This window comes from Macrobrachium rosenbergii, chromosome 55 (assembly GCF_040412425.1).
Source record: "Macrobrachium rosenbergii isolate ZJJX-2024 chromosome 55, ASM4041242v1, whole genome shotgun sequence".
NCBI classification, from domain to species: Eukaryota; Metazoa; Arthropoda; class Malacostraca; order Decapoda; family Palaemonidae; genus Macrobrachium; species Macrobrachium rosenbergii.
In genome coordinates, this window is record NC_089795.1 from 42600268 (window position 1) to 42624473 (window position 24206).

Consider the following 24206-nt stretch of genomic DNA (forward strand, 5'->3'; position numbering starts at 1 on the left):
TTCATTTGAGAGACCTGGGTTTAATCCAGATGTGAGCCAAAATTTATGTGTATAAATATATATATATATATATATATATATATATATATATATATATATATATATATATATATATATATATATATATATATATATATATATATATATACACACATATATATCTTAACATCATGTACATCTTAGGTGCAAATACTACAACTAGCTGTATAGTCTTCGTGTGGGTGTGTTCTTATGAAATAGTGAACAACGGGGGGTATTTCAACTTTATTTTTAACATCCGCAAACACCCTGCATGGCGCCATATGTCTCGAACTGTGGCAAGCAGAACGCGATATCCAGATAACTTCAAGTCACCTGGTTATCACATGTAATTACGATCTGATACGCTGGTTGCCTAGCCCCTTTCCAGGGTCCGCTGTCTCTTCAAGCAATTGCTAGTGCTTGCTAACATGCCAAGATTTGCACAAAGTGAACCGATTCCTTAAGTTTGATTATAAGGTTCCTTTTAGCTTTCAAGTTTTCTCATAATGCCATTTGCCACCCAGGAGTCTTTTGACGATTCGGATTACGCGATTTTATACCTGCAGAATTATTATTATTATTCACTCACAGGAAAAACAAACTGAGTATCGGTTTCCTTAAACAATGCAAGCTTCTTGGATTACAAATACTCATACACTCACTAAGTTTGGCAGCTTCCCTTCATTTTCGCCAAGGAACACTGTAAAACCTTCATACATTGTCCCCTTAACATTTAATTGATGGCCCTATGACAGGTAGTCACTGGAACTAAACTGGCATTTGTCGCATCGACTGATAAGTTTGTGGGCTTCGATTACTGAAGGGAAATTGAAAGTGAAGTCTTCATCAAACTTTGAAACTAGGTCAGAATAAATAATCACCATGGTTCCTTTGTTAGCTCCATAGCACATACGGATCGCACATAAATAAAATAATTTTTCGCTAATAAATTTCCGCACTGATCATTTACCTGAGAGCAGAAGATTCTATCTTTATTTATCGGGCATGTAACAGGGAAGATGCTAAATTAAGTCAGCACTAAGGATTAGCAGAAGCAAGAATAACGCAAGTTACCCGAAATCACGCAATAGATAATGTCAGGTCAGGTCAGCAATTACAGGTTTCCACGGCACAGCCAAGTATGTCGAACTGATTATAATTTTTCTTTAACCTGTTTCTCTTCTTAAACTGAAAGAGATGTGTTGGAGTGATCTCTAGTATAGTGTAATTTTACCAATTAACTGTACTGAGGGTTTCCGTGCTTACACGCTGACAAGAAATATTGACGTTTATTTTACACATTTTTGAAAGAAGTTAATGAATGAAATAAACAAGTACTCTGTTCAGAATCCGCACTCACAGTACGCAGCGGCAATGATATACACCAAATTCCATCGTCCCATCCCTAGACGCACAAGAATGTCGTCGAAATCTGAGGCATCCATCTTGACTACTTTTGATTGAACTCGAGGCCCTATCTCATCTGACGGAAGAACGACACTAAATGGACTTCGGTTACTGCACAGCCTTTTGAAGGACCTAATTCCTTATCAGACCTCAAAGATAAAATCAGAAGCTCACGTGTCACTACGCCTGCTTGTGGAATTTCTCCTTTTTGACGGAAATGGCTGAGACACTTGGAAAATACTTTGGTATCTGGCTTCGAAACACGGAAATTTAGCAGATTTGGGATGCATTCTGACCTTTCACCTTCCAGAATCAAGTAGGAATCAAATTTCGAAACAATTAAATGTAAACACTTTTGAATCTACAAGGTTATCAAGGTATTGTGACGAGGGACTTTTATCCATTTAATATACATATCATATACCGTCATTATCTCTTTATCACAAGTGCTTTCAGTGAAGGACAAGCAGTCAAGTGGAGCTAAGAAATCTATCTATATAACAATTCTGGATCTCGTTGGTCATTCATTGACACTTTGTAGGCCTATACGCTTCTTCTTCGTTTAGCGTGCTTTTGTCTAGAAAATTACGAATATAATTCGTAACTTTCCATTTGTTAGTGTTAACCGCATATTTTGACTCAAAGGGAGTAAGTGGTTGTTTGATAGTTTTAAGTTGGTATTGAATTAGCTTGTTTTCATTTTTAACCCTCTTCCATTGGTTCCCTTATTACCTTGTTATAACTATACAAGCCGATATGGATATGGTTATGTACTGAAAGACAGAAAGACAGTCATCACTCCGTCCGCAGTATGGCAGCAACTCCTCCTCTATTCCTCCAAGCCTTCTGTGAAATTACTAATCTTCGTGTTCAAGTGATTTTCGCAGATCCGTTTCTTCGTCGATAATTATACAATGAGGAATATAAACAATATGTGGATGTTGTAAAACCCCCACTGGACCACTGGATAGCTTCTTTGATTGATTAGCCACGACCATGTGCCACGTCGAGACGTATGCAGTTCTGAAGTCCTCGTCCTCGAGTTATGACCAAGGGTTTACTTTGATGTATTTAGCATCGTTGTGTGTGATTGAGCCCAAGTGGAGTCGTAGCTTGATGTGTCGCATAATTGGCTCCTTTATCTGCAACTTGCTCTTGTGGTGAACGTCGTCGTCACTTCCACTTATATGCCTCTCTGGACAATAACAGGTATGGGGTTCAACTGAAGGAAGTGGGTTTTAGTTTGACTCCTTGTTATTGCCAGTACTTTCATTTATAATTAAGTAAAGGTCTTGCTAAATCCTTAAATATTAAATAACTATTCTTGGTCCTTTTGAGTCAATTTATTCATATAAAATTTCCAGAATATTTGCGTCAAAGGTTGCATTATTATGAAGTTTATGGCTTTGATTAATTTTATATTTTGTGCGAAGCCCTGTAAAAATTTAATGCAGCTTAATTTTGAGTAATTCTGGGGAAATTTAATTTGACTTACTGTTTCCATGTCACTAAAAGTGATATTGTTCATAATTTTAGAACAGAGTGGTTACGAGCTAAACATATTCACTGAATATGACTTTCTCGCTTCGTCTACGTTTTGGATGAGGTCCCTTCGTCGACAGGAATTCCATTTAACTATAAAGCGGTCTAACATACGAATGTACTATTTGGCTTGCCACCTTCAGCGTGTTTTGTTGTTAATTGTAAGGTGTTAATAATTATATTAATTTGTGTGTTAAGGCTGTTTAAATTACTTTCCTAAGTATTGTTTAAGTGAATAAGTATAAAAATGAAGTTAAGTTCAGCTTTTTCCCATTTTTCATATGGGGTAAGCACGATGCCTTCTTTTGAAGGACTTTGATTTGGCGTTGGGGTAGACCGTAGCCTCGATCGGCTGCCCTGCCTGACATCGCTTAGACCCCGCTCAAGTATAATAATCTGTGGTCATCTAGGTCTATTATTTTCCTCTTGCATCTAGAACCCCAGTGGAATATATCTGCCTTAGATTCAGCAAAATGAAATAAAATGTATTGAAAATTAAACTGCAACCGTTAAACTGGCCTGTGACCTTGGAGAGAGGTCGCGGTAAAATAAAATACTATGAAAATTATCATCTGCCTCAATGGACTGGGGAAATAATTACCTAGACTAAGGGTATCAAACAAGTTTCATTAAAATCTAAGAAACACCAATGCTGACTTTTCAAGCGAGGCAAAAATTCCTAAAGACAAGGAAGCAAAATGTTGTCTCAAATTGGATGGTGAAATATTTGTACTCTGGCATTTAGATCGATCTGCCAGTCACAGTGTATATTTGGAGAAGATAATCATTAACTCCTAGATACCTACTTTCCAAGTTTCAACAAGATCAGAAAATTGAAAGGAAAATTATTTATTATTATTATTATCTAAGCAGCAATCAACTTCTGCAGGTGAAACAGCAATCGTCTTTTCAAAACACCGCTAATTTCCTTTTTAGCCATTCAAATGTTTTAAGATTAATTTAACAACTGGGCAGGTGGAAAGCTCCTGAACCATGTGTAGTACAACTGAACTAGAGGAATACTGTAAAAAAAAAAAAAAAAAAAAAATTGACAGTCAATAGTTTTCGGCTGGTCAGATAACAAAAAATACATCTGCTTATTTGGCAATTTGGTGTGTGTGGGAGGTTAGAGGTGCATGGATTGGGAGAACTCTGAGGTGACGTGAGTTGTACGTTGAAGTTTTCGTTCCACCATTAGTCCTACTGGTATGCGATGTCGTGTGTCAGTTTTGATGTTGACGAAAATTAGTCAACGTCCAAGTCTTTTGAAAAACGAGGGTGTTATGCCTCCGCATATTACAATAAGTAAAAAAAATTCATTTTAAGTTACTGGGGCTAAAGACGGTTGAACTTTTCTGGTCGAGGTTTGTTCATCGTCCATCTGTATGTCTGGCCTGAGTTATTCGCATTTTTCGATTCTTCTCCAGGACCACTGAATCAATTTCAACTAACCTGGCATGAGGCATCCTTGAGTAAGAGAGATTTGAGTTTATTTAACCTTAAAGGGCAGAAAATAAGGTGGAGCCAATTTATTCTTTTCTTCTCTTGAACTACTGGGCTACAGATGACACAGAATAGAATAGAATAGAATATCGGATTTAGGCCAAAGGCCAAGCGCTGAAACGGCAATTGACAGTAAAAAGGTGTGCAAGGTGTAACAGGAGAAAAACCTCACAGATGCACTATGACACAATCGTCAGAAGAGGGTGGAAAGTAAGATGGAAGAGAGAATGAGAAAGAAGGTACAGTAAAAGGAATGTAAGGGGTTGCAGCTAGGGGCCAAAGGGACGCTGCAAAGATCCTTAAGTAATGCCTACAATGCACCGCATGAGGTCCACAGACGGCACTACCTCCCAACGGAATAGAAAGGATATAAAACTTATTGGGAAAGTTCCTTTTATTATGTAGATTCAAGTCCGTTCAAACCAAGGGTCCCATGAACAGGATGGGGCCACAACAGGGGTCCCCAAGTTTTAAATAAAATGTATGAAAGTAATATTTACAAATCTTCTCTAAACTTCACGACTAAAACCTAATATACAATCATCTCCATATAGTACAGATTCAAGCTTATGTACATCAAGGCACAGGGGCCAGTCATACTTGTACTTTTGAACTGCTCTTCCCTGAGCTTTCCATTGCGATAAGCTAAATCTTCGACGGGCTTTCACTAACTGCTGCAGCAATTCAAGCCTCATTTGCTTCACTGCTGTCTCGGAAGAGATAAAAGACGAAAGCGACTGATAAAAGCAGAAAAAAATGGAGTCACATTTCCTTCGGCCCCCCTGTAACCCCCCCACACCCTCATCAGAAATCCCTTGCTCCGAGGCTGCAGTAACCTTTAGATTTTCTGGCCCCTATCATTGACACGCTGTCTCTCTGACGAGGTATTTTGAGCATCCAAACTAAACATGCGAGGTGCGCGTGCGTCAGCTTCTGATCATGCTCCTCTGATCGGCACTATTATTCGCCAGCTTATTACGATACGGGCGTTCGGTGTGTCTGGTCGTTCCTGAACGCGTTTATCGAGAGCGGGATCATGTTTCCTTGAAAGCATCTCTGGAAGAAGATTCACCTCAACAGTCTGTGAGTTCCGTAAACGAATTCAACTGCATTTCCCGCCAAGGAACAGAATCTTGTCCTCGCTATAACGCCTCCAGTTAATAATGGGTCACATCCGCTGTCGTCTTTCTGCAAGCCTTTGCCCTCCTCGGGTAACCGAGGGAACCTCGTGAATAATCAACAGTAGTTCAAAGGTGGTGCCGAGGGCAAAGCGTTTTCTTAACCTGGAGTCCCCAGACACAGGACGATCCATCTTCGCTACTTAAAAGACTTCAAAGCGGGATCCTTGCACGCAAGTATCAAGCGTTTGTTCTACTAGCATAAAATTTTCGCTTTTGTGATATATGAGAGAGAGAGAGAGAGAGAGAGAGAGAGAGAGAGAGGAGAGAGAGAGAGAGAATTTTCACTGACGTATAAGCAGAATAATTTAGGATTACCAAAAAGTTCAACTGGATCAGAAATGGTTCACAAAAGCATCAGGTGAGACGAATGTGCCTTCAACACTTTCTATTGCTGTATATTCTAATTTAATTGATCTCTTTCAAAACGGAAATAGCTAAGATAGAGCAGGGTCATGTTTCTAGTTAACTGCCTATTGTTTTTTCAAGCAATTTAGCTCTAAAAAATTATTAAGGCAACGTTCTTAGTTGAAATACCTTTATTAAATTTCATTCCATTATTTCCTTTTCGGGTTTAATGTTCTCTGAAATGAAAACATATCCAAAACTGTAGTAAAGCATAAACATGGAGACAGGCGACCACCAGTAACATTTGTATCAACATGCGTCTATGTGAGTTAGGTATTATTTCAATGCCTGGGTAATAAAATGCAGCTCACTTGGCTACAAAAATATAAGCTGTTACAAGAAACTACAGAATGCTTTTGCCTAAAAATACGAAGAATGAACTACAAATTGAGGAGGTTGTGCAGAAATAAACTGATTGGGGAAGTTGTGCAGAAATACACTGATAGAGGAAATTGTACAGAACTGCACTGTACTGTTACGAAGCTAAAGGGGAAAACACTGGTTGCAGGATCACGAGGTAATTCAGGAAGAAGAAGAGTCGACCAGAGAGGATGTGGGACCTCATTGTGTTTATGACAATGCAGAATGAAGTGGCAAATTCGTTTCTTGCTGGTTATAAAATGGGAGCTTTCCATGGGAGGCGCTCGCAGTTGCGTAAGTCTAAGCCCCGGGCATAGGGAAAGTAAGCTATCTGGCAAATGCTCTATAAACCAGATTATCTTGTAAGAAGCAATAACTCACTGCGGTTTCGCACTTTAGCAGTACACTGTAAATCTCCGATACATCGGTTATGAGGAACAATTCAAATTGAAGGTACACTGAAGAAATTATACCACTGCGAAAGTCAAAAAAAGAGGAGCTTAACAGCTTGGTGTGCTCTTGATTTCGACCGTGAAAATGAATACAGAATTTCTGCCAAAGGCCAAGCGAGGAACCTATGAGGTCATTCAGCGCTAAAAGGATAACTGAGAGTAAAAAGATTTGAAAGGTGTAACAGGGGGAAAACCTCGCAGTTGTACTGTGAAATAATTGTTAGGATAGGGTGGAAAAAGTTAAGTATACCTTCGTTTAACCAGACCACTGAGCTGATTAATAGCTCTCCTAGGGACCTACAGCTTATTGTGGAATCCGAACCACATTATACTGAGAAATGAATTTCTATCACCAGAAATAAATTCCTCTAATCACTGGCCGGCTGGAGATCGATCGACGAACGCGGGCCTAGGAGACTGCTAGGCGAGTATGATATCGACCCATCCAGTGAAGAACTAGGATAGGGTGGAAAATCAGATGGAAGAAAGAGAATATAAACGGAGGTAAGGCAAAGGAACGAAAGGGATTGCAACTAGGGGCCGAAGGGACACTGAAAATAACCTTAAGTAAAGCCTACAGTGCACCGCGGGAGGTGCACTTATTTCATCATCGACAGCAAACACAACTGACCCTAGTTATTACAAAGCTGGCTGTTGTTGGAGAGAGAGAGAGAGAGAGAGAGACAGTTTGTAGAGAGAGAGGAGAGAGAGAGAGAGAGAGAGAGAGACTTCCTATGAAATGTTCTTCCGAAACAAAGTCATAAATGAATATATTTGAATACATTGCATCAGCACTGAAAAAATGAGAAAGCACAGAAAATGTAAACGCTACATTTAGCTAATCCACTTCGCTTATAACGCTGCATATTTACGTTAAACAAGACTGCATTCTGAGAGGTGAACCTATTATTGTAACTCCTCCTCCTATCTCAGATTAAAAAACCATAAATCCCTTATTATTTCTTCTTTTTCCATTCGTGTATCACTATACCCAACCATAAAGAACAAACAGCAAAACTTGGGTTGCTATTCCTAGTCCTTAATGGCGTTGCGTCATTACATGAAGGTGGCCCCGTCAACTATATGGGTAGTGCAACAAGACCCCTTACAACTGCAAAGAAGGATTCGTTAGTTGGGTTTTCATTGTTTGTTTCCGTTTACCCGTTTAGAGAGAGAGAGAGAGAGAGAGAGAGAGAGAGAGAGAGAGAGGTGTGTGTGTGTGTGTGTGTGTGTTTTACCCGGCTTGCATATTTGCATGAAACTTGTCCGATATGAGGGAATTTTTATTTTTTACTGTTCTTGTTCTTTTTTTAACATCTGGAGTTTGTTTTCTCACCTATTTTCTTTGCGTATTTGTTCCTTTGCCAGTATTACGTGTTTGCCTTTAACATGGTTTGTTCTTCCATGTGAGTTTTAGGCATGGAACTGGACGAAGGTTTGACATAGGTCAGGGTCAAACAACCACATGATGACATAAGCCTGATTCGCTTTTGTTTTTCCAAACCTATCTGTCTGTCTCTATGCCCATCTTAAGAGATTGGCTCTATACAGCAGACAAGTCCTTTACACAGTGATGGGATTCCGGATAAGGTATCCCAGATCCGGATGCGGATAAAGGAAACCTTTGGTAAAATTTGTCTATTTTTTCATTTCGAAATTTAAGCCCACAAAGCCACTTCAATCATATGTACACAATTCTCGATCCCTTAGCTTTTGTATTCGATTTGATTATATAATATAATTATAATAATAATAATAATAATAATAATAATAATAATAATAATAATAATAATAATCTTTATCAAATAAGAACAAAATCTTAACTGTCATTTTAAAACAGATCACTGGACTATTATTTTCAATGCTGAAAAATTAAAAACGGAAACAAATCGAGGATAAAGGAGAAACATCAACATAATAACAACCAGATTGCCGATAAGATAAATTCACTGTAACGTAACGTAGCCACATAACCACAAGACATTAAGCAAACTTAGACCTACGCACAATGTAAAAATACCCACAATACATTAAGCAAACTTAGACCTACGCACAATGTAAAACCCCGCCTCTTTCAACCAAGATTCGGAAGCTGAAATCGAGCCTATAGAGTGAAAGTTGCTACTGTACACAAGTGGATCGAGTAATGGATACAATTTAAGCCGAAGGCCAAGCGCTGGGACCTATGAGGTTATTCGGCGCTTAAAGGAAAATTGAGAGGTTTAAAAGGTGTAACAAGAGGAAACCTCGCAACTGCAGTAGGAAACAATTGTTAGAAGAAGGTGGACAGTAAAATGTAAGAAACAATATGAATGGTACAAGGAATGACAGGGGTTGCAGCTAGGGGCCGAAGGGACGCTGCAAAGAATCTAAAGTAATGCCAACAGTGCACCGACTGAGGTGCACTGACGGCACTATCCCCCCTACGGAGCGTGTAATGTATGAAAAAAAAAAAAGATTTGTTCATCAGCTCAATGGCAATGTGCAGGAAGTATTAAATATTGCGAACCGTGGCTGCAGGAGGTGAGGTTTTTATTCATGTTCTGTCTGCGAACCGTGGCTGCAGGAGGTGAGGTTTTTATTCATGTTTTGTCCATGTCTTTCGGTTAGGGTGCGTTACGTTATAGAAATCTGGTTGTGTGTAACTCTTGATGTTATATTGATGATTCAAAATCTTACGCCTTCTATTATTAAGTCACTGCGCATGACAGCTAATTAATGTGGCATACGTATGCAGAGTTGCTTAGTGTGCTTAGATAAAAAAAAAAAGTTGAATTGGAATTGGAATACAAAAATTTAGGCCAAAGCCCATGCGCTGGGATCTACATGGCCATACAGCCCAGAAAATAATGTTGAAACGCTTGTTAGGAGAGGGTGGAAAAGTAAAAGGAAGAAAAGAATATGAATGGAGGTATATTAAAAGGAATGAAACGGGCTGCAGGAAAGGGCCGAAGTAATGTCTACAGTGAGGTACACTGACAGAACTACCCTCCAAAGGGGAAACGGTTGAATAAATTATAATACATTTTTCCTAGTGACGCATATGGGATATTGTAGCTACACGTACACTCTTCAGTCAAGACCTACAACTTTAGCACTGGCTATCTATTTTTGGAATGAGATATGAAAATGCTGTGTTGTAAATAAGATACAATATAATCTTTAACGCAATTAGAACTGTCATCAAACATGTTATGATCTGTGGATATTTCTGGTAGTCATTTTGACACGACTTCGGAGGACGTTGGCATTAAAACTCCATTTGCAGTTTCAATACCTGAATGTTTACGATTCATTCATCGGGCCTTCACAAGTCAAAAGCCTCGTGTTATCGAGAACAACGTAGCAAGATTCAAAGAATATTTGACAGAAAATAAACAGATGTGATTGAGACAGGGTATAGGAAATATCTTTAAAGCCTCAATAAATGGAGTCAAGGCATTAGTTTTTTGGTCACACCTATCTGGATCTGGTGTATTGGATATTTAATCACCTACGCAAAAGATATTACTATTTCACTGTGAAAAGAGAATGGATTACTATTTCACTGTGAAAAGAGAATGGAAAGTTAAAAGACAAGAGACAATAAGCAACAAATTCCCGATGAAAGGTGAAACTATTGTGGCCCTTACAGGAAGTTGTCCTGAAAATTTGAGACATGAAACGAAAGGAATAACGAAAAGTTTCCAGCATGAAAATTTTACCTCAAAATGTGTCACAACGAAGTATATTATAAAGACGAGCTTGCGCAGGCTCTACAGTTGACAAATCTGTAATCGTTTCAGTCAAACCCTTGAAGTCAGCCACATCTTCAAATTTTAACTTGAGTTTTTGTTAAACATATTCTCCTCCCAAACGCCTGCCGCTATCTGACTCAACGATATTCGCCAAGTAATCCCTCGTAATCCAACAAATAAAACGATAAGAAGCGTCCTTGTAAAGGCTCTTAATAACTCTAGGACGTGATTGGAAAAAAAGCGAAAATAATGTAAAAAAAAAAAAAAAAAAAAAAGTCACTGACGGATACGGCTCACAGTAGCCAGTCTCTTGCGGGTTCTGTGACAGGGCAGACATTCGGCAAACCAGGATCAAGAATGGCAAGGTAGCGTCCTTTCAAACTACAAAGGTTAACTAGATAACATCCTCCTAAATTCCTACGGTTAATAAGTTATCTTATTAGGGACCATTTTATTAGCACCTGTAATTACTACATTCGTAAGCAGTATTTTGTCTCATCACACTTAGATTTGATTCTGAATATTTTCTATCAAACAAGAAATTGCCTGGGCTTCGTAGCAATGTGAAAACATTATTTTATGAATGAATCATGTACCCATTTCCGCTAGATTTTGAGAAAGCCAGAAATTTTTGTTTAATATTAATACTGCCTTAGTGTTCTGGATTCAAGAGTTTTGAAGCTCATGTTCGTTTTTTAACTGAATGAACGATTTTGGAAAATAATACAAAAATCTGGGGGGTTTATTTAGTGAAATAAAAAAAACATTTCCAGAATAAACATCGCTCGTACAGGAAGAAGCCATCGATATATTCTTTTATTAATGAGGATAGTAAAAAATGTATTGTATTTTTAGGAGCAACAATGGCAGCAATAGTGGGTATATTCATGAATTCGTACATATTTTGAAGTAACATCCAAAATTTCGACGAAAAACACTCAACTTCTGCTGCAATACGAATGGAAACACATCCCACTATGAATACATACGAAGTAGAAAATTTCTGAAACATGCTGTAAGGGTTTTTTTTTCCTCAGGACAAATATGCGCCAAAGTACGAGACAAGTGCCAGAGACTGTTTTCTGAACAAATCGTCAAACACTAGCAACGCGTCAATTATTTTATCGGTTGTAATTTTTATATTTTAAAGCTAGGTAAATCTGTAATATATAACACCGTCTTGTGTATATTTCAGCATCTTTAAAGTCTTGTTTACAAAACATAAATTCCATTTTGAAAAACATACATTTATCTTTTTCGTTTTTAAGTATTACCTGACCACACTACATGAGATATCACTTAATTCATTGTATGTCCTACAAAATAAACAAGACCTCATCAAGAATAAATGTCAGTTATATAAAATTCCAAAGTAAGAACAAATGATTTTTGCTTACGTGATACATATTTCACACAGGAAGTTACTAGTTTTTTTTCAGTGAAATTTTTAGGTCTCTTGTTTTATTATCTTTTGCAAATCATCACAGCATAAATGGATGATTTTTGAATGATGCCGTAAGTACTTGTAAGTTCTGGACTACGGTACTTCGAATTCACAATGAAAATATTTTTGTAGCTGGAAAATCTTCTTGCAAATATTTTTATTATCAATCATCATAATGCTTAATAGTTTCTTGCAGGTTTGTTCAATATAACAAAATAAATTTCTCCCTTGTTTGTCTTCCGAAGAGCTGTGTAACTGACTGAAAACAATCGTAAGGAATTTAGCATTCCAACATTTAGATACATTTAGGTTTCTTATGAATTACTGTATGCAACTTAGTTTAATGAAGGGACATTCTTCTCTGTAACGTTGTGATAATTAAAATATTCTCATTCTCCCGATATGTACGACAAGACTACATTAGCCATAAACTCTCAGAAGTCTTTATGACATGATATACCTTCCGCCGCCCCCCCTCCCCCCCAAAAAAAAAATTGGATTGATATAGCATTAACGTGTCATTAGTGAATTGGTCACAGCGTTTTCAAGATAAATTGTTCAATTTTATTCTCTCTCTCTCTCTCTCTCTCTCTCTCTCTCTCTCTCTCTCTCCTCTCTTTTTAACTGTTAAATTAATAAAGCAGTTTACAACTCTTGATAGCTGTATCAAATGACTTGAGAGATATCATTAATATTAAAATTATTCAGATCATGAGTCCTACGCATACGGAACAAGCCCTCAGAGGCCACTGACTTGCAATTCAAGCTTCCAAAGAATATGGTGTTCATTTGAAAAGTAACAGAAACTAATAGGGCTAATAGGTGTGGGGTGGGAGAGAGAGAGAGAGGGGGGGGGATTAGAACATCACAACCCTTTTAAGGCATTGTAGGATACCTGGAGTGAAAACGTAATTGTCTCCGAATATATGGGCCTCGAATTAATTTTCAAAGGTCGGACTGTCGTGGTTTTATCTATCCTTAAGAAACTGGTCATATTGCAAGGCATCTGACTAACACTGATGACAAACGATAATGACTGGTCTTGATTTTGTCTTAATTGTAGAAAACAGTCTAGATGGGTATAACGGACAGTTTTTGTGTACAAGTGCTTCAGTATTAACACACTGGACAACGTCAATTAACATATAATGTAAGACCTTTGGCCAGTTGGTTATAATGGGGGTATTTTGTACGGTTAAACTGCACGCGTGGCTGTGCCTAAACATCAGTAAGAAGAACTAAACAACTTGAGTTCATAATACGTTTGTGTGGGTAGCAATGCCATTGCTTGGTGGCTTGATAGATTTATAACAAACAAACAATGGTACAATATTATGAGGTTTTGCCCAAAGGCTAAGAACTTGATAAATTCATGAATTATAAATGGCAGGTTCATGGCTGAGAGTTCTGATTTGTCCATAACTATACTTCAACTGTACTCCAAGGTAATTGAGGAGTAAAATTCCGAGCCTTACTGTCCATTGTACGCAAAATAAATGAAATTCAGCATTGTGTGGCCACGCACGACTTTTCTAAATCACTGTGAACAAAGGAGCAGCAATGACTGTCCAAAACTGGTAGTCCTGCCCACTCTTCCTCCTCAACAGGAAAGATCAACACAGTCATTATTATTATTATCTTTTTTTTTTTTTTTTGGTCTATCACAGTCATCCTACTCGACTGGGTGTTTTTAGAGTGTGGGGTTCCGGATTGCATCCTGCCTCCTTAGGAGTCCATCACTTTCCTCATTATGTGCGCTGTTTCTAGTAGCACACTTTTCTGCATGAGTCCTGGAGCTACTTCGGCATCTAGTTTTTCCAGATTCCTTCCCAGGGATCTTGGGATCGTGCCTAGTGTTCCTATGATTATGGGTACAACAATTTCCACTGGCATATTCCACATCCTTCTTATTTCGATTTTCAGGTCTTGATGCTTATCAATTTCTTTCTTTTTTTCTCATCTACTCTGGTGTCCCATGGTACTGCGACATCAATGAGTGATACTTTCTTCTTGATTTGTCAATCAACGTCACGTCTAGTCTGTTGGCACGTATCACCCTATCTGTCCTGATACCATAGTCCCAGACGATCTTTGCCTGATCGTTTTCTATCACTCCCTCAGGTTGGTGTTCGTACCACTTATTACTGCAAGCTAGCAGGTGTTTCTTGCACAGGCTTCAGTGGAAGGCTTTTGCTACTGAATCATGACTCTTTTTGTACTGGTTCTGCGCAAGCGCCGGACATTCGCTTGCTATGTGGTTTATGGTTTCGTATATTGCACTTCCTGCATATGGGTGAAATGTTATTTCCATCTATTGTTCTTTGGACATGTCTGGTTCTTAGGGTCTGATCTTGTGCAGCTGTTAGCATTCCTACTGTTTCCTTCTTGAGTTCTCCCCTCTGTAGCCATTGCCATGTTTCATCGCTGGCCAGTTCTTTTGTCTGTTCCATGTACTGGCCGTGCATTGGTCTGCTGTGCCATTCCTCCGTTCTGTTTTTCTTTCTCCTGAACCTGTATATTTCTGGGTCCTCGTCTACTTTTATCAGTCCCTTTTCCCATGCACTCCTTAGCCACTCGCCTTCACTGGTTTTCAGATACTGCCCCAGTGCTCTGCCTCTCGATGCTGTTGACGCAGTCCTGTACGCTTAGTAGCCCTCTCCCTTTCCTTTTCGTGTTATGTATAGTCTGTCTGTATTTGCTCTTGGGTGTAGTGCTTTGTGTATTGTCATGTGTTTTCTAGTTTTCTGGTCTATGCTGCGGAGTTCAGCCTTCGTCCTAAGTCTCTGCATATATTCTTTCCTGATCGTGTCCTTCATCTCTTGGTGTTTTATGTCCTTTCCTTCTAATATTCCCAGGTATTTGTATCCTGTCTCATCTGTGTGTTTGATGCTATTCCCGACTGGTAGTTTTATCCCTTCAGTCCTTGTTACTTTGCCTTTTTGTATGTTGACCATCCCCAGATACAATCCTTACAGTCTCGATTAGGGTATCTATTTCCTTGATGCTCTTACCATACAGCTTGATGTCGTCCATGAACATCAGATGGTTAATTCTGTTGCCTCCTTTCTTGAGTTGGTACCCAGCATCCATCTTCTGCAGTACTTTTGTCATGGGAATTATGGCTACTACGGAGAGTAGTGGGGACAGTGAGGCCTTGAAAGATCCCTCTCCTGATGTTAACTCTGCTATTCTTATCCCAGAGCTTGTAAGTACTGTATTCCAGTTGCGCATTGTATTTTTAAATTAAGCTGATGGTGTTTTAAAATATAATATATTTTCATGGGCATTAAATAGCTTCCACGTGTAAGATCATGTCGAAGGCTCTCTTGTAGTCAATCCACGCCATGCTTAGGTTGGTTGCCACTCATGATACTGATACAGTTTATATTGCCGGTAATACCAGCTGGTTGTTGATCATCCAGGGGAATAATTTTTCTTAAATTGGTATTTTCTGTTTCACGTATTTCGCTATCACAGGAATGTTGAATGAATGAATGAATGAATGAGTGCAGGATCTATCACCAAAGCCAGGCACTGATTGCTATCCAATGAAAATCTTGGGTAGTGTTCAGATTAGCAATAAAAAGTTCAACAGCGTTCACAAGAAAAGTTATCAATTACGAAAACATTTTTTTTCCATATCTCCGTGGTTTCAACAACACTTCCAATATTTTCGTAATTTTGGCAGTTAAGTGGGTATTCATATTTTTAAAAATTACTTGAAAAACTTCTGATTATAATGTTCTAGTTTTATAATCAGTAACGACGAGATGCAAAAAAGTTTTTGAGGACAACACAAGTTTCTAGAGTAACAGGACCAAACATAAAATGCGCTGTCTATACCAATGTACAGGATTATTCGCCGCCCATTAATGCCTTGAGGATATAAATTTCAAGAATCCAACTATCATAAGAACATAATCTCAACATTAGTTATGGAAAATTCCTCCTTAACTCGGCAATTCTGTCTCTGTATAGGAATGAGCTTATGGATAACTTAAAGTTGTCCACAGGGAGCTTGTTAAAGATGACTATGTACTCTCTTGTTCTTCTATTCCATTTTAATGAAAAGACAATACAGTATGTAAAATGTTAATAGGCTATCTACTACGTTATTAAAAGGTGGAATGGACTCTAAGATGAGTGCGGGTGTGGGTGGGGCTGGGGGGGGGGGTGGTTACTGGCTCGCTCGCATCACCAGAGTAAATCCATTTTCGAATCTTGGATGGGGATGGACCCAGGAACTAAAATGGAACTAACTACTGAACCAATGAACTACATACCTGGTAGTTATGCAGGCTTTTGTGGATATCTGTCAGGGAAAAAGGCACGAGCCTTGCAAAGCCTTCCCCAAAATACTGGTTGAGAATTAGATGTGTTATGCTATCCAGAGCCACATCTAAGGCAAAAGAGAAAATGGAGCTGAAAACAAAAATATATGCATCAGAATTCATCTGTACCTAAAATTTACCTATCTATTATATATATATATATATATATATATATATATATATATATATATATATATATGTATATATATATATATATATATATATATATATATATATGCAAAACTTTTAAAAAGTCATGATCATATTCTTATGGAGTTAGTGATTAAATGTAAGATTATTTTTTCTCATAGTTTCTGATGATTTACATGAACTTAACATTCAGTTCTGTCGTAAATGTTTGGTCAGTTGGCTACAATCCCCATATACACTAACAATAATAGGAGCGCTCAGTGGGAAACCATGGGTTATAGGCCAGGTTAGGTTAGGTTATGTTTGGTTGGCGTGCAGTCCCATAAATACGACTGCTTAATTTTCAACCAAATCTGAGGATTCCAGAAATAAAATGCAGTCCAGGACCGTCAAGTAGGGCCTTGAAACCTAGTTTAGGTTTGATGAGGAAGTATTCCCTTGTTTCACTAGAATCTGTTGTCCCCCACTCAAAAACTCTGGTTTACAACTGGGGTTCTACTTTGTTAGATAAGGGATGTCTTACTGGATTAAAGAACTTCTGCGGCGGAAGACAATGTGAAAATTCCATTCTTTCCACATGATCCAACAATCTCAAACCAATGTGATCCATCCATTCACCTACACTAACATTTTTACCACTTATTCTAAATGTCTATACATACATGCAAAGCAACAACAGGTGTCAAATGTAAGGTTTAAGAAATGAATAAGGTGTATCTTAACGAGATTTGTTGACAGAGCAATGGCTATTTTCTAGCAAGATCGTTTACCTTAGGTTTGAAACTTATGTATATTTGGATTAGTAGATAGTTGCTTATAGATTAATCCAAATTTACGTAGGTTTCAAACCTAAGTTAAACACACTTTTCGATTTTGCTAGAAAATAGCCATTGCTCTGTCAACAAACCTAGCTAAACTTTTCAGGCAAATACACAAGGAAGTCTTCCACTCTGTCTTTTCCTCGAGATATTAACAGTGTTCATTAGCACCGTTAATATCTTGAGGAAAAGACATAGAATGGAAGACTTTCTTGTGTATTGGAGGAACTCTATGATTGTCTACATAAAGATGAAATATCTGTCCTTGTTTGAACGATTCTGAATATGGGCAAACATTCTATCTTTCGCTTACTGTGTTTTGGGCCCAGATCGGAGAGTCCATCAACGTATTGTTGTCGTGCTGTGCAAGAGGTTGTGTCTAAACCCCTCTGTTTGCGTGCTTTTGCCTGAAAAGTTTAAATGATTTTTTAAATGATTTTTGGGGAGCCCAAAAAAAGAAGTGTCAAGTATATTGACTTTTGGTTTTGTACGTTTCTGAGAGGAATGCTGAAAATTCCACATACTGGAAGTGCTGACATGAAGGGATTGACAGGTGTACCTCTGAGGTTTGAACATACTCCTATTGTCTTATTTCTTTTAGTGGGAAGGCCGATGGAACAGGCAGCTTATTGCTTAAAATTGACCTCAAACCTCACGAAAACAATTAGACCTTTCGCTTACAATACAGAAGATTATATGAATCCTGAAAATAAGATGGATTTCCAGAGCTTGGCAGGAAACGACGTCACATATGCAAACAATAGGATGACTCCTACGCAGAGCTAACTATCCTTTCTTCTCTCTTTCCAGAAAAGGAAAGAAAAAGATGGGGGCCAGTAAATTCGACGAGCTACTGGCGAAACTTGGAACTGGAAAATGGAATGTTCTATACTTTTTCATAGCTGGATTCTGTAAGTTTGAACGTCTCCTACCCTTGTTGTCCTGTGATGTGTAGTAGAACTTATGTACTATACATGGATGTCGCGTCTCTAGGTTAAACTGTCATCAGATGATGATTGTTGTGGTACAGTAACTGGCAACTGCAAGCAAAATCAGCGTCCATTATTTTCAATTATTTAAATTACCAATTTTAGTATCGCTATAGTTAATCTGTTATTAATTCTATGAATTAATTTTAATGTTAGTTTCTTGTTTAGCTTTTCCATTACTTCCTATTTAGATATAGTATTACCTAGGCTTATTTCATGGCAATACAAACACATAATATAAAATATAACAACAGAAATATGTTTTTCGGCCAATAATTAGGATTACTGAACACTAAACTGACTTCGAGCTGATTAAAATCTTTTTCCTTGTACTTGATCACAGGGTATTTGTGGTTACCTGGTGAATACTTCGGAGGGGCCTATATGACACCAGAACTGAGCTACACTTGTATACCATCAGAAAATTCTTCGGTTATTTCCATCGCAAAGTAAGATCAAGAATAAGTAAAAAAAACCTTCGTTCAAAGCACTGAAATTCATTTAAATGAATCTACCATCTTATTATCATTAGCCAAAGTGACCTCTTAGTCTAATTTCCAACCATACTTTTTCACACTTTGGATACACTGGTCACTATAAGCCTTCAATACGGATGAGGAAATATACGAAGATGCCCTTGCCTTCTGCAATGGGACTCGAACTGGCATCTTTACATATTTCGCGTCTAAATTCAAGGCTTTCAGTGAAAAGCGTATACATAAAATTTGAGGAAACAGGGAAGTTAAGAAGTTATTGTGGTTATTAAGAAAGCATTTATTACTGGTGCAAGACACCTGCCGCATAATACACAGACAATATATATATATATATATATATATATATATATATATATATATATATATATATATATATATATATATGTGTGTGTGTGTTACATATATCTAAATAATTATGGCACACAAAACAAAGCCACTACAACATCTTCCAAAACATAACAAACATCTCACACGTCTCGAACTCTCGACCTACCCGCGCAACAACTTCTCGCTGCTGGGAGAAAGGGCGTTGGTCTGGATGATACATGTAACATACGCCCTCTGGCCTCCGGGGTCTAAGCGATGTCAGGCAGGGCAGCCGATCGAGACTACGGTCTACCCCAAAGCAAATCAAAAAGTCCTTCAAAGAAGGCATCGCTTAAAAAAAGCCATAAAAATGGGAAAAAAGCACGTTAAAGAAGAAGAAGAAAATATATATATATATATATATATATATATATATATATATATATATATATATATATATATATATATATATATATATATATATATATAATACATATATATATATATATATATATATATATATATATATAAAATACTGTATATATGTTTGTGTGTGTATGTATGTATGTGAGCCAGCAACCAGTATGTTTCTTTTTTTTCTGGAGGCCCAAATTCTGGGCCAAAATAACTAGTGCCAAGAAATAAACTATTTAATGCAATAAACAAATATGGGCCAGATTCAACAAGTGACAACGCATACATTGACAGAGATTCGTGCAGTTACACCGTCAATGAGACTGACGCAGATGGATACGATACCCAGGTGGAATACTCCTGTACAGAGTGGGAATACGACAATTCCGTGTTTACCTCTACGTTAACGTCTGACGTAAGTTGTTTACCATTTTAAGTACATAAAGCGAATTGCTCTCTTCTGAACGAAGCAATGATGATAAGTTGTTGTCCTTAGAAACAGGTGTATATAGCAATGAGATTCTTTCTGCATGATATATTACTAAAGTATATTCACAAGCATACAGGTAGACAGACACACCCAAGGATTTTAGACTATATATATATACGGATAAAACAAACACATCAGCAACCTACTAAACATGATTCTTCATTTAATTTGAACAGCTGCATTACAGTTTTTAACAAAGTTAAAACGCAGCGCGTAAAATGTATCACTGAGATATATTCACAATGAGCAGCGCACATGCAAGTGAGAAATAAAATAAATCAACATAAAAATAAAGAATCCAATATAAATATGACTGCAGATTAACTGAAAGGTGCTAACACAATACGAAGGACAAGGGCCACCGAGATTTTAAATAACATTACAATTACGCTTAATTTAATGACATTTTCTCTCTCTCTCTCTCTCTCCCTTCCACACCTAGTTCGACTTGGTATGCGGACAAGCGTATTTAAAAGCCACCTACCAGAGTGCGCTCGTGTTTGCCACCATGTTTACAAGCATGTTTGCGGGATACTTGGCAGACAGGTATGGTCTGACAGGTGCTATCGTTCCCTTGCTTAAAATACTTGCACAGTGTTTCTTGAAAGATGTGCTTTAAGAGTCTTCCATATGTCTTTAAGAGATCTGTTTACAATGATTTAATTTCTCTCTTAAATGAATTTGTTTATAGAAATGTTTTTCCTTTCTCCTCAAAGGTTCGGAAGAAAGAACGTGGTGGTGGTGACGCAGATTCTGTTCTCGGTCACCAGCATCAGCATCTCTCTGGCAAGTAACTTCAGCACCGTTCTTGCGTTACGCTTCATCACTGGGGCATTCTTCCTACCTACGACTTATGTTTTGGGTAAGTTACGGGGCATTCTTTCTACCTACGACTTGTGCTTTGGGTAAGTTATGGGGGCATTCTTCTTACCTATGGCTTATGTTTTGGGCAAGTTTCGGGGTATTTTTCCTACCTACGACTAGTGTTTTGGGTAAGCTATAGGGATTCTTCCTACCTACGACTTATGTTTTGGGTAAGTTACGGGGCATTCTTTCTACCTACGACTTATGTTTTGGGTAAGTCATTGGGGCATTCTTCTTAGCTACGGCATGTTTTGGGCAACTTTCGGGGTATTTTTCCTACCTACGACATGTGTTTTGGGTAAGCTATAGGGATTCTTCCTACTTACGACTAGTTCTGTGTAGATTGTAAGCTCTACCATCACAATGTGTTGGTATTGTTTCCGGCCTTCTCCCACCCCATTTCCTCTCTATCTTTACATATCTACTCTCAAATATATGCCCTTCCTACATACGATTTGTGGTTTATATATATATATATATATATATATATATATATATATATATATATATATATATATATATATATAAATAAAATTCTTTGCTAATGTCCCGTTTATCAATAATACAACGTTTTATGCACAAGTTAAACGTTTAATACGTGAACATTGTCCGGCCATATAATGCCAATTAATCTTAAGGAGCTCGTTAACTATTGGGTCACTATTTAGATATAAACACTGAGCCCTCTTTTAACATCCAATGCGGTCTATTTATTTTCGTGTCCCAGATGTAGTTTGGGATATTACGTCGGGGCCTCCCGTAGGCTTCTCAAGGTCCACATTGATGGCCGCGGAGGGGTGAGTTATCGAACTGGGGTCCGGTTGTCATCTCCAGAATTCTCGAACATACAAAGAAATGCAAATTTAATATAGAAGTATAAACATTTTAAAATCATTACACGGACTTCTTCCTCTCAACAGCTTGCTGTCTTCGAATCGCTTTTCATAAAAACAATAGTTCCAAAATTAAACAACTAGGCTACCAATAACCCTCTTTACCTGGCATAACCGTATATACTTGGAACCTTTCACTACTTCTAGTCACTCGTCTTCTTCCCTTCACTTGAAATGATAATTCTCTGAGCACTTTGTGTTTTTTATGTGAATTTCATTATAAATGTATGTTGGCTATGAGGATGAGTCTTTTTAATGTATTTTATGTGTATTCGTCTTTTGACAACTGTGATGATGGGGCTGGACCCCGAAGCTTTGTGTAATTACCACATGAATTACATGAAAATATATATATATATATATATATATATATATATATATATATATATATATATATATATATATATATATATATATATATACATACACACATACACGCACACAAACACACATATGTACATATATATATATATATATATATATATATATATATATATATATATATATATATATATGTGAAATTTTTATCACAGTGATTTATATACATTCATTAAGCTACAAATGACGTTTAATATCCAATTCACGCTACTTCGGGAATATCCTCGATGGTGAATTATCACCAAAGGAGAATTTTTAAATGATAAATGGGTCGGTACCGCCGGGTCTCGATCCCTCGACACAGTATCTTCCAACGAATCCAGTCGAAGGTCAAACCACTGAGGGGTCGAGACCCTGCAGTACTGATCCATTTATCACTTAAAAATTCCCTTTCGGTGATAATTCCCCATCGGATATATTCCTGAAGTAGCGTAATTGATATCAAACATTTGTAGATTTATGATTATATATATATATATATATATATATATATATATATATATATATATATATATATATATATATATATATATATATATATATACATATATATATATATATTGAATCTTTTGTATGCACAAATAAGAAACCATAAATATCTTTAACATCAAATTCACTATGAAATTGTAAAAAACTTGACATTTGTCCATCTCTTTCCCACTCAGCGATGGAGGTCTGCGAAATCAAGAACAGAGCCCTCGTGGGCATTTTCACCGGGCTACCCTGGGCCATTGGAACCATGTTTTGGGGGGGTCTTGCTTACCTCGTCAGAGAATGGAGGTACCTGAGGTTAACTTGCTCCTTGCCCCCACTGCTCCTGTTTCCTTGTCTATAGTAAGTACTCGACTGGATGCTTTTAAGGAGCATGAGCGTGTGCTGGCATAAGGACAGATTGCTATCACAATAATGAAAAGAGGTGCATAAGTCATGAATGGTATTTAGCCTCTTCCTTCGATTAATTCTAAATATATTTAGTTTTACTTGTAGATAGCAAATGAAACTAATCTGTCATTAAGGGTATAGAATATAGAATACAGAACAAAATATCGAATTTAGGTCAAAGGCCAAGCACTGGGATCTATGAGGTCATTCAGCGCTGAAACGGAAACTGACAGTAAAAAGGTTACCTCGCAGTTGCACTATGAATCAATTGTTCAACTGCGAGGTTTTCCTCCTGTCACACCTTTCAAACAGTCTATTAATATTTTCCTTTTATTAATTGTTCCTGTTGACATCCGACTATTATTAAAATTTGTACATCTTGCTTGCCTTCGTCCTTTTATTTCTACAGTTTGATAGACGAGTCTCCCAGATGGTTAATCTTAAGAGGAGACGATACCCGGGCACTGAAGGTCCTACGGAAAGCTGCCCGGTGGAATAATGTTGAATTACCACCGGATAACGAACTGAAGAAAACCTTCCTCGATATTCGACTTGAGGTATGCACTCCCTTAGAAAAAGCTCTCTGCATTTTTCTTTCTTTTTACATGTTTTTATTTAACTTGACTTCTACATCTGTCTGTCTTTATGTTTGGGTCAAATCTTGTAACTCAATTTTCGACCTGCTCCCTTCGTCCGTTGGACTTGACAATTTGCATGGTTACTCAATCCCAGTGACAATACAACCTTACATGATTAGTAGGTTAGCAGTGACCTCTAGTGACCCTACAGTGACCTCTCCCATATCTCAGGATTTGTATGGAACTTCGGATTTTTCACAACTTCTTTGACTCGGCAGAATCTCTCTTCTATATAACCCATCCCCCTTCCCTTTCCCGTCGCCCTCCTCCTTCCCCAGCACATGATCAAGTGTTAATTTAGCTGTGTCCTCCCCTCTTCCGTCCCCTTCCCCACCCAACCCCTCCTCCTTCCAAAGCACACGATCAGGTGTTAATTTAGTTGTGTCCTCCCCTCCCACTTCCCCTACCCATGCCCCTCCGCCTTCCAAAGCACACGATCAAGTGTTAATTTAGTTGTGTCCTCCTCCTCCCCTTCCCTCTTCCATCCCCCCTCCCCCTCCCCAA

The 24206-nt window shown here is 37.8% G+C and overlaps 2 protein-coding genes across 8 annotated transcripts in view; one reads left to right on the forward strand and one right to left on the reverse strand.

Annotated features, from left to right (window-relative positions):
• LOC136835183 (organic cation transporter protein-like) overlaps positions 1-24206 on the reverse strand; it is a 58527-nt gene that overhangs the window by 21881 nt on the left and 12440 nt on the right. For 3 of the 6 annotated variants that reach the window (XR_010852011.1, XM_067098406.1, XM_067098407.1), the window contains one exon: positions 16336-16474. Coding sequence is in view for 2 of the 6 variants with exons in the window: in XM_067098405.1 (XP_066954506.1) it covers positions 1382-1466 (85 nt within the window). In the remaining 4 variants the exon portion in view is untranslated. Of the gene's footprint in view, positions 1-1381; positions 1536-16335; positions 16475-17664; positions 17759-24206 lie in introns of those variants that run through there. The other 3 variants (XM_067098408.1, XM_067098405.1, XM_067098409.1) reach the window with 3 other exon arrangements.
• The window catches only part of LOC136835185 (organic cation transporter protein-like), a 28334-nt gene continuing 9496 nt past the window's right edge, over positions 5369-24206 (forward strand). The window contains exons 1-8 of one of the 2 annotated variants that reach the window (XM_067098410.1): positions 5369-5824; positions 18162-18262; positions 18684-18789; positions 19852-19972; positions 20490-20593; positions 20764-20909; positions 22848-23016; positions 23474-23621. In XM_067098410.1, coding sequence (XP_066954511.1) covers positions 18178-18262; positions 18684-18789; positions 19852-19972; positions 20490-20593; positions 20764-20909; positions 22848-23016; positions 23474-23621 — 879 coding nt within the window. In that variant the 5' untranslated portion in view covers positions 5369-5824; positions 18162-18177. Of the gene's footprint in view, positions 5829-18161; positions 18263-18683; positions 18790-19851; positions 19973-20489; positions 20594-20763; positions 20910-22847; positions 23017-23473; positions 23622-24206 lie in introns of both variants that reach the window. The other variant, XM_067098413.1, reaches the window with a different exon arrangement.